This window comes from Choristoneura fumiferana, chromosome 8, assembly GCF_025370935.1.
Source record: "Choristoneura fumiferana chromosome 8, NRCan_CFum_1, whole genome shotgun sequence".
NCBI classification, from domain to species: Eukaryota; Metazoa; Arthropoda; class Insecta; order Lepidoptera; family Tortricidae; genus Choristoneura; species Choristoneura fumiferana.
The window spans coordinates 17,654,996-17,673,922 of NC_133479.1; the positions used below are offsets into that span (position 1 = coordinate 17,654,996).

General features: G+C 38.0%; 1 protein-coding gene across 5 annotated transcripts in view; it reads left to right on the plus strand.

Moving 5' to 3' along the window:
* Positions 1 to 18,927, plus strand: part of nebu (solute carrier family 2 member nebulosa) — a 111,206-nt gene that overhangs the window by 41,092 nt on the left and 51,187 nt on the right. The window contains exon 1 of one of the 5 annotated variants that reach the window (XM_074091525.1): positions 4,613 to 4,713. The exons of the other annotated variants lie outside the window; for them this stretch is intronic. Coding sequence (XP_073947626.1) covers positions 4,654 to 4,713 — 60 coding nt within the window. The 5' untranslated portion in view covers positions 4,613 to 4,653. Of the gene's footprint in view, positions 1 to 4,612; positions 4,714 to 18,927 lie in introns of those variants that run through there. 5 annotated transcript variants of the gene reach the window in all.

Consider the following 18,927-nt stretch of genomic DNA (forward strand, 5'->3'; position numbering starts at 1 on the left):
AAATATAAAAACACAGAACTTAAATAATAAGCGCGATATGGAAAGGTCACGAGAGCTCAAAATAGAATTTTGTGAGCAGGTCCAATAATTATATGGGTTTTTTTCAAAAAGCGGAATCGTGGGTCTTGTGAACGAAAAAGACAGACCACTCGTACCACTAGCTCACAAAACCACTCGTTTTGAAACACGGCATTATTATTATTATTATTAGGGCAGTTTTTTTTATTTTTTTTATTATGCTGAGCCTGTGTACAACACACTATATTAAAATTTATCCTTCGTGTCGTCTATTCGTAATAATATTGTTGTGCCTTGTGTTGTTGTTAATAAATGCATTTTCTTTCTTTCCTACTTTCTATATAATAATTGGGCTAAAACGCATTTAGATGAGGTAATCAATTTGTAACATTACCATCGTAACGTAAAATGATCGATTATGTCACCCATTAAAAATAAAACACTGAATCGATTTGACCTGCTCCGAATAAATTGTTACGCTTCAAAATATCGTTTCGTTTGTTTCGGAGTTTCTGATGTTGATGTTGGTAATAGAAGGACCAAGTGCGAATCAAAATCGCGAAGGGTTCAGCAGTATCAATAGGGATATCTTAAGGGATAAGTTCGTCTTTGCATCTGTTTCTCTTGTTATCTGTTATCTCATGTCATATGTTATATATTAAACCAATGCATAATAGTTAATTGTCATATTAAGATTGAGCAAATACTTAGTTACAAACATCAGATTATTTCACGTTATAAAAGTAGAGCGTCAGCAAACAACACGACTATAAACTATCGATACCACACACGCGTCTGCAGGGCTACTACGAAACTCGAAACTCGAAGTTCGTGTCGTGCGGTCCCCCTGACACTTATACTATTTAATACGAGAGCGGGAGGGACAGCACGACACGAACTTCGAGTTTCGTAGTAGCCCTGCAGCGTTGCCGCTAGTACCAGTAGGTATTAAAAGTGTAGTCCCGCCTTTGACGCACTTTGAACATTGATCAATGTATGGAAAAATTTGTTAGCCACAATTTTTTTTTAATAGCCTATATAGTGTCCCACTGCTGGACAAAGGCCTCCCCTTTCTCCTTCCACTCGTCTCTGGCTTCGGCAAAATGTTGCCAGTCCGGCTGGAATCGCTCCAAATCATCCCGCCACCTTCTTTTAGGCCACAATTAAAATAGTTAATATGGTACTGACTAAGCCAGTAAATTCGTCAGATACGCTTTTCTAGCCAGAGAATCAGGTTCTGAGCAGAGGCGAGTTTGAAGGTTTATTTCAGAGATTCCCTATGAGGCTGACATAATCACCTAAATGTACTTAAGCCTCGTCAAATAGAAGATAAAAAAAAACATATAGGCAATAAAGTCGGTTGTAAAAAACCACCATTTGCTGAGGTATTCCTGAATAATTTGAAAACACCTTGTATACTAAGCCTTAAAAAGCCGTGGTGGCCTAGTGGTTTGACCTATCGCCTCTCAATCAGAGGGTTGTGGGCTCTGAGTTTTTCCAAATTCATGTGCGGAATTACATTTGGAATTTACCACGAGCTTTGCGGTGAAGGAAAACATCGTGAGGAAACCTGCACAAACCTGCGAAGCAATTCAATGGTGCGTGTGAAGTTCCCAATCCGCACTGGGCCCGCGTGGGAACTATAGCCCAAGCCCTCTTGTTCTGAGAGGAGGCCTGTGCCCAGCAGTGGGACGTATATAGGCTGGGATGATGATGATGACCTTGTATACTAATGTACAACATACTCGTACTTCATCAGCAAACAGTGTAAGGTCAATAATTAGAAAATGCACGCCACGTTTTCCCTTCCATAAAGCAGTCATACAACTCCCGTGCGTATCGCGTTTGTTTTTCAATACAAACGCATATCGACGGTGCGTTTAAAAAACGCGGCGTGCAAAGCCCCTTAGTCTGGTCAATCATTTTCCTTTTATACATGCTAAATGTTACTCATTTTAACCGCGGCGAGCCCCTTAAATCCCATGCCGTCATACAGCGTCATACAACCGCAAGTTTGTGTGTCCATTCGTCCGACACGTACGCCATTTCCTCATGTGTCTGGAAAAATAATTGATTTGCGTACACTTTTGAGCCAGAAAGGATAAAAATTAAACGTGATAAAATTAGGGATACCTAATTAATTCTGCCTAAAACCGGTTTTAAGGGCTGCGTAGCCAAAATGGCAAAAACGGAACCCTTTAGTTTCGCCATGTCTGTCTGTCTGTCTGTCCGTCCGCGGCTTTGCTCAGATACTATCAATGCTAGAAAGCTGTAATTATTCACGGATATATATGAAAACTATGCCGACAAAATGGTACAATAAAAAATAAAAAAAAAAAGTTTTGGGTACCTCCCATAGACGTAAAGTGGGGGTGATTTTTTATTCTCATCGAACCCTATAGCGTGGGGTATCGTTGGATAGGTCTTTTAAAACAATAGGGTTGCTAAGACGATTTTTTGATTCAATGATTTGTTTGCAAAATATTCGACTTGAAAGTGCAAAAAAAAATAAACGAGCAAATAATCTGGGAAAGTCAGTGAGGATTTTTAAGATACTAAGAGTAAGAAGTATGAGTAGAATGAAAAAACCGGGCAAGTGCGAGTCGTATTCGCGCACGAAGGGTTCCGTACCATTATCTATACAATATTAGACATTAGCAAAAAAAACGGCATGAAAAACAAGTTTGTTGTATGGGAGCCCCCCTTAAATATTTATTTTATTCTGTTTTTAGTATTTGTTGTTATAGCGGCCACAGTAATACTTACATAATCTGTGAAAATCTGTATGTAAGTGTCTAACTATTATGACTTAAGAGATAGAGCCTTGTGACAGACGGGCGGACAGACAGACAGACAGACAGCGGAGTCTCAGTAATAGGGTTCCTTTGGAACCCCAAAAATATCGAAAATCAGTGATACGAAAATAAAAATTAATTATGATGTCGACATGGTAGCGAAGTTCTTTTACAGGATATGGAACCGTTCGGCATCGAAGGTAAAACCAGGGGCGCAAGCTACTAGTGTACAAAACATTAGCATATATTTTTTATGGACTTATGTTTTCCTCAGTTAGTTATAAATCTTTGTAAATAAGGAAAATATGGCAAATATAATAACCGTCTGTACCTACATGTATAGTAACGCATACCCCTCCCATAAGATACGTAATGGTTATTTCAAATCGAAAATGGTCAGTTCTGTTATTTCAGTGAGCTTAGTTTAATTAAGCATAGAATCCACTTTGGTTTTTACATAATAAAAGTTCACAGCTTCTACAAATTCTAGAATAGTTTAAAACAAGATATTGCGAATAAAAACTTGTCGCGGTTCAGTTATTTAGTTGCCCCAATAAATATAAATTGCGTCACACAAATTTTGATTAGTAACTCCCCCCCCCCCCCCCCTATCACACCTATTGATAAGAACGATTAGGTGCCATAGCCTGTTGCCCGCGACTCGTGTGCATAGAATTCGTTTATCGCTACCCCGCGGTAACTATGAATTTTTCCAAGATAAATACTATCCTATAATAAATGTTATTATAACGGATAACTCACGTCTTAAACCGAGTTTAGCTCGACATGTTTCGGGCTATTTCGTAGGCGAACCGGCATCTGCCGCAACACGCACACACAACATGTCGAGCTAAACTCGGTTTAAGACGTGAGTTATCCGTTATAATAACATTTAATATGAGTGAGTCTCACGGTAGTTTCATGTTGAAAATACTATCCTATGTTCTTCCCCGGGACTTAAACTATCTGTATACTGAATTTCATCTAAATCGGTCCAGGGGTTTAGACGTGAAGAGGCTACAAACAAACAAACGGACTTGCAAACTTTCACATTTATAATATTAGTAGGATATACAATATTATAAATGCGAAAGTTTGTTGTTGTTGAACTTGTTTGCGATCTCTTCCAGATGACCATTTGGGTACATGATCTTTTAAGTAAGTATGTCAAAAGATTATATTTGTTATCAAGAGTTCAAGAGCTACTCGATTAGATTAGATTTTTAGAAAAATATGGCTCTGTCCATTGGAGGACAATTTTGCCAGTGTCTAGTAGGTTTTGCCGTTGTACGGTAAAAAAATTCTAGAAAACGAAATATGAGAGGTAATGGTGGATGAACGATGACAGCGCGAAAAAACCCCAAGAGCTACTCATTGATGAATTTTATGTCGCCTCTGCTGACACGGACATAACAAACAGAGATGACATCACAGATATCTGTCACATAATATTTATCAATTAGTGGTTGAACTTTAAAGCTCTCAGTCTGCATCGCGAACAAAATATGTCTTGCATACGCTTATACTAGTTTTCTAACAACATTGGGGAAATGAAACAGAAGATCGGTTATCTTTTTCTTTCTCACTTGAATCTTCATGAATTCGATGAAAACCGACGAGTCCCGAGCGATATTAACATTCTGGTTGTAGGTACTCTACGTACTTGTACTTTGCTGCAGGTAAGCGACTCAGGGGTTTCCAAAAGTCTTACGAATATCCTATAACGTCTATTGACAAGGAAAACCAAACAGCATATAAGGAGCTACGGTCGCAATACACGCCCATTTTGATTTCGTTCCCTGTCGTGCTAGAATATTGTGGATTGTGTTTGATTTCCAAAATGGAGTACGATAACTTCGGGATGGACTTGTTGACTTACAAATATTATCCGAGCGATGAGGTATGTATTATTTGTTAGTTTCCCTAATCTAGTTGTACAAATAACCTCAACATAATATATTGTGCAAAAACAAAGAAAAAAAAAATTATATTGTTACTTAAACCAAGGCAAAACAACACCAACCATCCACCACTTTAAGGGATCTCTACCGAACTTTTCAGTGTAAGTTAGATTAACTCGAAGAGATTTGTTTATACGACAAGTTCGACTTTGTATATCGTTCTCCCAATATAAACTGTTTTTTTATGAATCTTATGTGAAATCTTTATTTATACAATACAATACAAGCTACACGCTACTATGTTAAAGCTACAATACAATTTTAATAAGCATGAGCTCATAGAAAAGAAACCTAGCTACACTAAAATATACTACTAAACACAATATAATAATAATATCTAAAGGTATGCTATAGGAAATCACTTGCGGATATTAAAAGACTCGATTAATTGCCTTATTTTTAATTGCAATATTATATAAGATAGTTTCGATTAATCTAACCTTCGAGAAATTCAAGAAAGTATGTTCTCTAACACCCTGTTAATATAAATGCTAGGTAGGTACTTTAAGAATAGAACTGCTTCAATAAAATTATCATTAGACTATTGTTGCCCACTTCATGACATAGGTAACATGAAATAAACAACGTTCACATGATATCTTCGATTCTTCTGATGAGAATAATATTTTGTTAGCATTGCATGCATAATGTGTTCATCTTTTTTGTGAGAAGTGCTACGTGTGTCTAGAAACACAAAATCATCGGGCATTTATACTGTATAAAAAAAAACATAGAACCTCCTCCTTTTTTGAAGTCGGTTAAAAATAAATGCCCGAGTGTACCAACTGCAACATACCTAACCTGTGCTAGCTGTAAGTAGTTGATTTGAAGATTTGATAAAGTTATGTCAACTGCAAAATAATTGCAAAGCGCGCTAGTAAACAGCTGAAATTAAGCCTCTCTTTACAAAATGTTTTAATGTTTCACATCGCAAACAGCTACTTAATTAAAATCAACCAACAAATAAATATGCTAATTATTCATAAGGAACATGTTCTTACGATTTCAATATTCTACGTTTTCAACCATAGGTATTCCGATAAAATTAATAAAAGTTTAATTTAATAAATTATATATTATTGTTATTTTAGCTTGGGTAAAACCAAAACTGAATTTTATATTCTCGTATAATTAAAAGAAGTTTATTGTTCGGTATTAAATAAGTATATAAAATAAAATTATGCTGACAGTAAAATTAACTTCCTTACAACATCTAGCTTACGTTCGCGGCTTTACCTCAGTTTTTATGTAGGTATAAGTTAGACGTAAATTTATTATTCCTAAACTTGGCAAGGTGAGACAAGTGTACTTAATTCAAGCCTCGCTGGATTCATGAAGAGCTAACAATAATAGCTTTAAAAAAAATACAAAAAAGATCTAAAATTATGTATCTTATTAGATACGCTGCCAAGTTTAGGGAATGTGTTATTTGTCTACGTCTTAAATTGGAGTCTCTATGAAATTTTTTTGCGATCTAGGTTCAATCGTATGGATTTTTTTGTTGATCAGTCAGTCAGTCAGGGCATTATCTTTACTTATAAGTATTTAGACTAGCGTTTACGCGTGCGAAATTATTTGAATTCAAATTCCGGGATTTCGCATACTCTTTGGATTGCTTAAAAATTACATAGTGGATTTCATTGACGTTGCATAAAAACACCCGCGCCATTTCATTTGGGAGCTCATCCCGATCTTGTGGGAATGATCAACTTCAGGACGTCAACTTTTGGACATAGGCCCTTCAGGAGGGCGGAGGACCTCCAGTTGCCTCGCTTGGAAGCGGCTTGCATCCACCGTGAACCCGCGACTTTAACCAGGTCATCCGTCCATCTCTTCATCATCTCATCTTGTGGGAATATCGGGTTAAAAAGTAGCATATTAATCATATTATTATTTATATGCTATTCGAGATATCCAGGTATCTCTAGGTACCAAATTTCAGCTAAATATTTTTAACGTAAAAGAGTAAGTAGGCAACAAGTGTGTGTACGCACAAACTTTAGCATTTAGATTATTAGTAGGAAAGTAGGATGGACATAATAGTAGTGTACAACAAGATCATAAAACGAGGCATTTTACCCGAGACGTTCATATAGCCACCCGAGCCGGTACGGCGGCCTTTTATTGTTCACGCATTACTATTATAATTATAAATTTTTAGGTTTATTGATCTATTTTGATTGATTTGATTGATTTTTAGTTTTATATAAATTAAAAATTATTAAAAAATATGTAAAAACTTGTTTGTTTGTGGCTGTTTACACCTGATTGCCTTGGTCTTAAACGAAGATTTTACTCTATGCATTAGATCATAAAAAGTCATTTTTTATGTCGCCTAGATCCAGCATAAACACGAACGTTACGAGAATGAGAAGTGAAAAATTAATTTGTTATTCATTGTACATATGGAGAAAACTTAATTGAGTACCTATTCATTGTTCGCTGACACATACTCGTATAAGTATACGAGTATTGTGAGAGACTGTTAGCTATTATGTTAATGACATTTTCCGCCACGCTGTGTACTAAGAAAAAAAGGACACGTTATAAAATGTACTTTAATTAATTAATGCCGTTAATTACATTAAAAACACCTAGCGACGTTAATTTAGACTACTTCTTTAGTTTAGGTTGTACAGGGAACGGATTTTTTTTATTTTAACAGAACCAAAATACTTTTTTTTATAAGAACCCGCCAATTGTAAGCCGGACTTGCATACAAAGGGTACCGTATGACCGTACAAAATTTAATTCTGCTTATTTTTTTTTATTAATTTTTAACCGACTTCAAAAAAGGTGGAGGTTCTCAAATTACATAGAAACGGACCCTTAATTGAATTAAACACATTAATATCAATGTCATTGGGAACAGTTAAACAATTATTTGTTTCGAGATAAAAGTTATTCTGTTAATTAGTACTCCTATGCAACATTTAATGGCAATCGGTTCAGTAGTTAAGACGCAAAAGTAACAAACACATAGGTTCACGCACACTCACAAATTTTGCTCACAACATTAGCAAGTTTAAGATTGGTTTTTTGGAATCTTTTTGTATTTTTTATTTCAATTCCATTTTTTTTACTTTTACGGTCATCCCGTAAAACCTAAATTGAAAATTCAAACTGAAATATAGATGCACAGAAAAACCAGAAAAATAAGACCAGCACTGGGAATCGAACCCAGGTCCTCGGCATTCCGTGCCACGTGCTATACCGCTACACCACTGCTGGACTAGGTAGGTAGGTAGGTGGGCTGCTGGTGGCAAGTTTGTTTCTGTGTCAAGCCAGTGTCTTTCAGTAAGTATACAGAATAACTTTAATTGCCGCTTTATATGTACTACTAAATGTAGACGATATGACGTCAATACAACTTAATGGGTCCATTTTATGACCCATTGTTCATGGGTACTTAGACTCATAAAGAATCACTTAAGAAATATGTCGCACATCCGGAAGAAAAATCGTAGTAATTTAAAATTCTACTAAATCATAAATGTACTTACATAAGTTCACACTTTTTGTTGATTGTTATTTCGCACATAGGTAAATTTCGAAAAACTCAGAGAAACTATTCCAGATTTGAATCCACGATCCTCGGCTTGAAAGGCCATAGGCCAAACTTAGGCTAGCACGGCTAATGTGGTGATGTTATATGAGTCATGAATATGTCATATAGCATATTATTCCGACCGAGTTGGACTGAAAATGAACATGGACAAGACGAAAGTCATGTCTAATGTCCATGTTGTACCAACTCCCGTAATAGTCGGAGACTCTGCGCTCGAAGTTGTTGGCAACTGTGTATACCTGGGACAAACGGTCCAGTTAGGTAGGTCCAACTTTGAGAAAGAGATCACTCGTCGAATCCGACTCGGCTGGGCAGCGTTCGGGAAGCTTCGCAGTGTCTTTTCGTCCAAATTTCCGCAATGTTTGAAGTCAAAAGTCTTTGACCAGTGTGTGTTGCCAATGATGACATACGGATCTGAGACGTGGGCGATAACGATGGGCCTAATGAGAAAACTCAAAGTCACTCAGAGGGCTATGGAGAGGGCTATTATGCTCGGGGTTTCTCTGCGGGATAGAATTAGAAATGATGATATCCGCAGTAGAACTAAGGTTACCGACATAGCCCGAAGAATTGCGAAACTAAAGTAGCAGTGGGCGAGGCACATTGCTCGCAGGACTGATGGCCGATGGGGTCAGAAGGTTCTCGAATGGCGTCCGCGGACCGGAGACGAGCTGTCGGTAGGCCTTCAACAAGATGGAGCGACGACTTGGTTAAGATCGCGGGATCGCGGTGGATGCGGAAAGCACAAGACCGGTCTGAGTGGAGAGCCTTGGGGGAGGCCTATGTCCAGCAGTGGACGTCTTTCGGCTGACATGATGATGATGATGATATTATTATGAAATTTTCAGTCCTTTTATCTTTTCATTATAATGACTAGTCTTGTGTCTGATGACCCTTCAATCGCTCAAAGATTAACTGGAAAAAGTCCCATTAAAGCAGGGATGGGGGGAAACTGCGGCCCGCGGGCTATCTGTCCGCGAAGGCTTGAAATCCGGCCCGCGACCATCAAACAAAAATCAAGAGAAGATTTCGTATTGTTACAAAATTTCATTCTTATTGGCAATGGCCAAATTAGTGTTTCAGAAAAGACATATCTATATTTTTATTTCAGTAAATAACATAGTCAAAACTGCAACAGCTTGGCCCGCCATACGGAGTATATTTCGTTAGTATATATTGGCACGCGAAGGAAGAAGTTCCCCCATCCCTGCTTAAAGGATACCTAAGTTGGCCTTCGTACATCTCTTTCTTTTATCTTTTAGGTCTTATGTTAACCGTTAATTTCATGTGTTTTATGTACAATTCAGAGTTGCAGTACAGTATTTAAAATACAAGTGAGCATGTTTAGGTAAGTAGGTTGCATTGCGGGTAGGCACTTGAAATGGATTTTACTCAAGTTACTAAGTTAGCCCTTTCTCTGCAGGTAAAATCCCCTGAGCAGGTAGTAGGCATATTATTCATACATATATGCCAGTACCTAAATAAATTCGATTTTACAAGATAAAGAGGCAGCAAATCGGCAAAGTTGTCTCGACACAAACTTGTTTGGGTACAAAAATAATAGGGGTCCTTTCGGTGCGAGGTCGCCACTAAGAACTACTCTATAAAGTATTAAGAGTGGTTTTCATCTTTAGTATAAAGTTTATACGATTAGCGGAGGGGTTATTATACAGTGTGTCCCTCAAATCAACGTCAAAACAAAAAGGGTTGATAGAACAATTCATAAGCTAACAGATTAAATAAAATAAACTAAATAAAATTTTTCGTTAATTGTGTTGGTATAAATTATTATAGAGTGCTATGTGTATTTGAATATACAAACATACACTCACATACACACGCGCACACGCACGGACGAACGCATGCACGCACGGATGCACTCACGCATGCACGCACGCACACATTCACGCTCGCACACACACACACACACAGTATAGGTTATCTCGGTACTTGTAGATAAATAACTAGATTTCTTGCTCACCACAAGTCCAAAACTGACCAAATATTCACAGATAAATCTAAAACCAGACAATATGCTTTAAGACATCAACTTATATATGCCTCATTTGAATACATGAAACATAAAAGATTGCGTGCTTGTAATTTTAAGCATGCGGAAAATGCGAACAATATCCTCGTATTGTTACAAATTTAACGTATTCATTGAAAATGCCGTCGTAGTGGAGTGAATACCATGTTTTTCTGGCGTCACTAGAGAAAAATATACTTTTCACACCTCTCATTCAGAAAAGTAACTTACCCCTAATAAGTAGCAAAGTACAACTTTTCTGTTCAAGGCTTTTCTAGGTGTTTTATTGCAAATGCAATTTTTTGAAGTTGATAATTGTAAAGCCACGCCATTTTCTATGCTGGTTGTTCTTTAATAATATTCAGAATTATTTTTTTCAAGTTTCTTAGTGCTCGGTGTGAAAAGTTGTATGAGAAACTCGGGAGAAAAATTATTTTCATCTTGGGCGTTAACACTTGAATCCCTCATTACGCTCAGGATTCGACTTTAGAATCCCTCGCTACGCTCAGGATTCTATTGTTGAATCCTTCGCTACATTCTGGATTCAATGTAAGCCCTCGCCGTAAATACACCATTTTGCTCCCTTGTGACACAAATAACTATTACCACTTGCGGTCAAGACATTTATTTTTCTTTGTTTCAAAAAATCAAAATCAAAATCATTTATTCAGTAAATAGGCCGCAATGGGCACTTTTACACGTCATTTTTTAAAACTACCAGCGCTTTCGGAAAGACCATCATTGCCAAGAAGAATGCGCCGCAAGAAACTTGGCAGAAAGTCATTTTTTCAACATAAAATAATTACAAATAAAATACTTAAAACTACAGTATACAATGAAATAAAAGAAAATACAAAATAATAATAATAATAATACAGGGATGTATGGGGTCCCTTAGTTACAAAACTAAACTCTAACTATAATCTACGTTCAGTGGAAGTGTAGACTGCTTCCACCGTCATAAATTAAAAATAATAATAATTATAATAATAATAATTTAATTCTGAAATTTACATTTCAGGTCAAGTAACCATTAAACTTTTGGATTCCGAAGGCAAGCTCACGTCTGCCGCCCCCAAAGTTAGCTCACACGAACTCATGTCATGCTCTGAAAGCAGAGCGGTACCGAGTGCATGGTATTGCTTCCGTTCCCATAAGCTCTATGGGATCGTCTTGGGAGCTTCGACGTCGCGGGCCTGTGACTAGAAATTAAACTAAAAATATACACGTTTAAAATCCATAAGCTTAACAATATACAGCCTTAAATATAGCAAGGGGATGTATAAAGTCCCTGAGTTAATAATAAAATTACTATATAGCAAGGGGATGTAGAAAGTCCCTGAGTTAACAATAAATAAAATTCCTAATCTAAATAATTCAGAGATGTATATAGTCTCTGAATGTCAAAGTAAACTAATTTAATTAACCAAATTATACAATCTTCAGAGGTGTAAAAAGCCTCCAATGTCAAAAACTTAAAATAATTATTAAAATAAAGAAATGGAGATGTATAAGGTCTCCAAATGTCAAACCAATAAATATTTTTAAATTAAATTCTGCAACGTGGACAACGGCAACAGAACCAGAAACTAGACACGAAATGCGCCGGGACACTGCCAAGTCACACTTCACAACACTTATTTATACACCGACATAAAAACACACACATACACAAACACGAATACATCACATCACACATCAACATCCTAATTTTCATCGGCTTTCAGTTTAGGCCATGTCGCATCATCACATAAGTACTCCTCAACTTTATAGTAAGCTTTCTTCAGAAGTGCACTCTTTATGTATTCTTTAAAAGAGTTGTGTGGCAATTTCCATGCTTCTACAGGAACTTTATTGTAAAATCTCACACAGTTTCCCACAAAAGATTTGCTTACTTTCCGTAAACGGAATTTTGGAACGGCAAGCTTGTGCTTATTACGAGTATTGATATCATGTACGTCTGACACTTTTTTAAAGGACTCGATATTCTTGTGTGTATACAATATCACATCATGTATATACTGTGAAGCTACTGTGAGGATGTTTATCTCCTTGAAGCGTTCTCTTAGTGAATCTCGGGAGCCAAGGTTGTAGATAGACCGGACTGCCCTCTTCTGTAGAATGAAGATAGTTTCTATGTCGGCTGCCTTGCCCCAAATCAGCATACCATAGGACATTATGCTGTGAAAATAACTGAAATAAACTAGCCGGGCAGTTTCAACGTTGGTAAATTGTCTGATTCTTCGTACAGCATAGGCGGCAGAGCTCAATCTACCAGCAAGACCAGAAATATGCGGGCTCCATTGTAAATTACGATCCAACGTAAGACCAAGAAAAACAGTCTCATGCACAAGTTTCAGATTCTCTCCGTTTAAGGAAATAGTTGTTTCAAACTGTCTCACATTAGGCAACGAAAATTTTATACACTTAGTTTTAGCTGCATTTAGTAATAAATTGTTAGCGGTGAACCAGTTTAGCGCCTCTGCTAAAGTCTCATTGATGTGGGTTGGATCTTCTTGTTGCCTGTTTACTTTGAATATCAAAGAAGTATCATCTGCAAACAATACTATGTTACATTTCTGTTCTAGCAAGTGGGGCAGGTCATTTATATATACTAGAAAGAGAAATGGACCCAAAATGGAGCCTTGTGGAACTCCAAGCTTCACCGCTGAGCCAGCTGACTGCGTTCTATTTATGTCCACTTTTTGAATTCTTTGGCTGAGATAAGACTTAACCAGGTTAAGTGCTTTAGCTGAAAGTCCATAGTGTTGAAGTTTGCGGATAAGCGTCTCATGCTCCACGCAATCGAAGGCCTTGGAGAGGTCGCAAAATATTCCTATTGCATCTTGCGAATTTTCCCATGCATCATAAATGTACTTCATGAGACTTGCGGCTGCATCTGTTGTCGAACGGCCTTTTGTGAAACCGAATTGCTGACTGTGTAGTAGGTTGTTTACATTGAAGTGACGAAGCAGCTGGTTAAGCATGATCTTTTCAAACACTTTACTCAGCACAGGCAGCACAGATATCGGACGAAAGTTGCCAGGATCAGATGAGCTCCCAGCTTTAAACAATGGAATCACTTTGCTATATTTCATTAAGTCCGGAAACACACCATCATCAATGCACTTATTAAATATGACGGCTAGGTACGGTGCCACAATATGGATGACAGATTGCATAACTCGAACAGAAATACCCCAAAGATCCTCCGTATTCTTCAGTTTTAAAGATTTAAAAGTCTTTATAATTTCTTCAGAGTTAGTATGTTGAAAATCAAAATTCAGACGTTTATCCTTCGCAATTTCATTTAGATAAGAACTAGCCAGCACAGTGGAAGACTTTAGATCGCGAGTCGTATTTACAGCATATCTGAGAAAAAATTTTCAAAAGCACCCGCCACTTCTAAATCTGAAGTCAATATTCTATCATCCACTTTTAATTGGAATTGACAATTACGGGGCTTAGATTTACCTGTTTCTGAATTTATTACATTCCATACAGCTTTTACTTTATTTTCAGCGGATTTAACTTTATTACTAAGATAATCAGCCTTGGCAGCAATACATACTTTTTTAAATAATTTGGAATATTTTCTAACGTAGTCTATAAAGGAGGGGTCTTGACTGTGACTTTTCATTTCATAAAGTTCGTAAAGCCTAGTTCTACTCTTATGTATTCCCACCGTGGCCCAGTCACTAAACTTTGCCTTGTTACCGTTTCTCATTTTAGTTCTTAATGTGAAAACTTTTTCGAACTCTCGATTAATTACTGTAGACAGGTTCTTATATAGGACGTTAGGATCACTTCCCTCCATGTAAGGCTCAGGAACGCTGTTGATAATGTAACGGGTCTGTAGGTTATTACTCGATCATTTGTCTGTTTAAGTATTGTAAAACAGGCTTTTTGGCCGCTGTGATCGGAATTAAAACAGTTTATTATTTCCTTGTCCATAGCATCACACTTGCAGAAAATATTATCTAAACATGTAGCTGTGTTAGCCGTCACTCTCGTTGGTTCCTCAAAAAGATGAAACAAGTTAAATGATTTAAATAAATTCAAAAGTCTTCCAGAATATCTATTTGCCGAGTCTAGTAAATTCACATTAAAATCTCCACATACGATGACAGATTTACTACTAGCAAAAACTTGTTTCAAAGCATCTTCCATCACGGGTTCGAACTGACAAAAGTCTGAGGACGGCGGCCTATATACACATAATATGATGTGATTCTCTAATTCAACACACGAAATTTCAATAACTCGTTCAATGGACAGCTGAACTACATTTTTTAGTTCTTTGCTCTTGTAATCGTCCTTAACAATAATCATAGAGCCTCCATGTATAGCCGATTTTCTAGTAAAGGAGCTGGCGATTCTATAATTACAAATATTCAATAATAGTTCATGTTGTTTTAACCAGTGCTCAGTAATACACATTACTCCTACATTTAACGCATCTAGGAATAAACCGATTTCAGTTATTTTGCTGGAGAAGCCTTGTATATTTTGATGAATCAAAATAAAACTACGTTGCTCCTCCGCTGTCTCACGCGTTAGTTTAAAGACTGGCGGCCCGCGGGCGGCGCGCGCGCGGCGTGTCCGGCCCCGCTGCCGTCGTCCGCTACGTACCTAGGTTCGATATTAAATGCTAATAACTTTGCTGTGGCTACTTTACACTTTTTCGACAAAAACAATTTCAATTCATTTAATTTAATTTTTTTTACAAATTTATTAGTGTCAAAGAATTGATATTTATTATTATAACAAGTTACATTATACAACATAGCATTCCACTTAGATATTGTAACATTGCGCTCATAAGACAAATAACTAGAATATGGGAAAGCACATAAAATAATCTTATAGATGCCGCGCTGCTCCACAGCTGACAGTGCACGAAGCAAATCTTCAAAGCCAGATTTCTTTATGCGTAGACTGTTACCCAGCATGATGATCAACGTGGTTGAAGTGTCAAATTTGTCTTTAAACAATCGATCGGCAAACTGCTGGAGACTAGCACCGCGTAGGCAGTAGTTTACGACCCTTTGCTCCAGGAGCTGGTTGAGTATGGGTCCAAAACCCACGCCAATCTCGTCAGAGTACATGACAGTATTGACGGTAGGTAGCGTGCCTGAGTTTGCCATTGCAACCGGAGGAGTGCTTCGTGCAGCGGGCGGCGGGCTTGCGGTTGGCTCGGGGCGCGCGGGCGGCGGGTTGCTCGCAGGCGGCGGCGCTCCGACAGCCGGGGGGAGTGCGCGGGTGGCGGGGGGCTCGCGGGCGGCGGGGAGCGCTGTGGCGGCGCGGGGCTCGCGAGCGGCGGGGGCCGCTCTGGCGGCGCGGGGCTCACGGGCGGCGCGGGGCTCGAGGGCGGCGGGGCCGCTCCGGCGGCGCGGGGCTCGCAGGCGACGGGGGCCGCGCGGGCGACGCAAGGCTGGCGAGCGGCGGGGGCCGCTCTGGGTGCACGGGGCTGGCGGGCGACGGGGACCGCCACACCGGCGCTCGGGGCCCGATGAGGTGGCTTTGTGCAGGCGAAGTTTCATGCGAACAAACACACATATGATTATTAATAAAAGAGTCAAAGCGTTCTTCATTATAGCGACACATGTTAACTAACTGTGTAGCAGCACTGACATGCGCACTAATTTCACGCTTGCTGCTTTCATATTTAGCGCTTATATCTCTAAGTGATTCTTCTAACCTACTGATTTTTGACAGTAAGGTCTTTGTCATACTGTCATGTAAAGAGTCTCGTGCTTCTAATTCACTCTGAGTTGATTTAAGTTTATTTATTATCACACTGCGCTCTTTAATTAAATGTACATTTTTTTGTAAACCATGTTTAGCATTTATATATTTCTGTGTGCGTCTAATAAATTTCTTAACTTTAATATATTTTTTTAGAGTTTTATTACTTACCAAATAGCATGATGTGGTTGAATCATCTTTTGTCAAATCAATTGTTGATATAACTGACTGAGAGTGGGACGCTGCGGGTGAACTACTGTTGGAGCAGATCATGCCTTCATATAAACTTTTGCCCATTAATTCATCATACAGACTATCAGTTTCGGCAGCTTGGTGACGCTCACATTCTATTTGAAGCTCATGTATGTCTCTGTGAGCTTCCGTTAGCTCACTTTCTAAGTCATCAATGCGCCTCAATGCTTGCTCATAATGGGCTGAGCAGTCCTCAAACGAATCCATTTTTGCTTGCATTTGCACCAGCTGCTCATAGGTGTCATGGTACTGTATGTCAAATTCACCCAGTTGATTCTTCAGTTGAGTGTTTTTGTTCACAATCCTTGCTATTTCCACCTCACCCTCCTCTCTTTCCCTTTCCAGTTGAGCACACAGACTCTTGTAGTGTTTCAAATCTTCAAGAGTTGCTCTGAGCTGCATTTCCTGCTGGCGCGCCACGGCCTTACGGGTCAGTACGTTTGTGGTCATTTTCTATGACTCCTTTTTGGATCAAAGCGCAGTTTCCAAAGTTTTGTTCTTAAGTTACTTACTGTGTTGCCACAGTGAGACTTACTTATGGTGATCTGAAACTAACCACAATGCAACTGAATACTAGGCAAAGAAAGCAATGAAATAAGCAGTCAAGAATTAAACAAAAGGATAGAAGTGTAACAACAAGGTATTGACAGATAAAGTGACAGAAGGAGCAGTCTAATACAATAAAAAGTAAGAAAAAGGAACACTAGGTATTAATTATTAAATATAAAGTACGAAAATTACTAAGAAACAGGTAAACAGCTGAGTGGGTCAATGACACAATGACATGCGTATAGTCATAAGTGTAGTCGTATAATCATACGGGATTTTACCTTTGAACTAGGTATATAGAATTTGAAAACAAAAGCAATACTTATTCTAGGGATGAAAATCAATAACAATACTCCCCAGGTTATGTAGCAGCACAAAACAATGTTTCCTTTTTTAAATTACGGTCGTTGATCCAGCGACTGACGTTTGTTGAGCGTTTGAATTTTTACACTGATAGTATTAATAGTATTAGGTCACTGTCCGGCTGGATAACATTTACACGCCTTAATTAATGTACAAAGAACACTTTAAATACTTAAATACACTTTTTGCGCTATTAATATAATTAAAAAGCAATTAAAATAAATGACACTCGTTTTTGACGTCTGCTTGGATTACGTTCCGTTTCACCATTTTATTAAAGTGAACCTGGGCGAATTCGAGGTTAAAGTTTAAAACACGCGTTTTCTCAGAGACTAGATTGTTTGCCCCCGAAACACCCCAATGGAAATTTTATCGACATAGAGCCGTGATCCCCGAAATAAATAAAATATAAAAGTTAGTTTTTGATTTCATCAAATACTTACAGCTTTACTAGCTGTTGCCCGCCACTCCGTCCGCGTAGAAGTATGAAAAATAATTTATGTCCTATTCTCAGACCTACTGAATATACACAAAAAAAATCATAAAAATCGGTCAAGCCGTTTCGGAGTAGTTTGGTCACAAACATTGTAACCGAGTTGTGAAAGATATTAAAATACTAAAATACAGACAATTTAAATGTTCATAACTGTAACAAGTCCATGTTAGTTTTATTTTTATAGAAAGAGATATACTGCAAAGTTCATTCACCCAGATTTTCCTTATTTTTCAACAGATTTTGATGATCTTTGAGATGAATGACGCTGCATGTACGAAAAAAAAAACCTAGTTGTACGGCTTTTAAAGTAAATCGGAGTGCGGCGAAGTGGCCCAATAATGGCCTTACGCCGCCCTTGACTTTGCTCTATAGTTCTCACTCAATTTGCATAAACACGTGTCGAGTATCGGCATACTAACGGCGTGCGCCAACGCAATGTCTATTCCATATCGCCAAAGTGATAGTGCAGCTGCGCGCAGGCGACACTATAGTTATCCCATTCTGATGGTTAAGTACCATGAGAAAGCGAGCTTTGGTTCGCGTCTTTCAAAGTAGTTTTATCAGGAGAAAGATGGCACATTTGAAGTAATTTAGCTATTTGGAAAATTTTGACATAAGCAAGGACACATTAAAATTTAAAAATCTACCTAAAATATATTTCTCGGAAGTAAGACCTGGCTAGATGGATTTCTTCCTAGGTCCTAAAGTCTTACCCCCTTATTCATAAAACTTAACAAGCCTATGTTAACTAACAAATGCTTTGTCCTTTCTAACAAATACAAATGTCGAAGTGACAGATAAGGACAAACAAATTTTAGCGGCATTTTAAACTAAAATAGGTTTGATTGTCGTTTATGAATAAGGGGGTTAATATATTAAAACGTCAAAGGACTCTTCAAAGAATATCTTCATCTTAAATCAAAACTTTCTTCCACAATATTCCAGATAAGTCAAGACAAGACATCTGTATACTTATTTAGATACATACAGAACTGCTTGTTTTGTAGTTTAGGATATGGTATGCAAGAAAAGAAATCGTAAAATGACGGCGATTTTTTTTGTATCGTTTTTTGAATTTTTTTCTAAGGCTGGGATGATGAGAGTGAAATATAAGTCTGACCTGTCAATCGCCGTCATTATCACTTGAG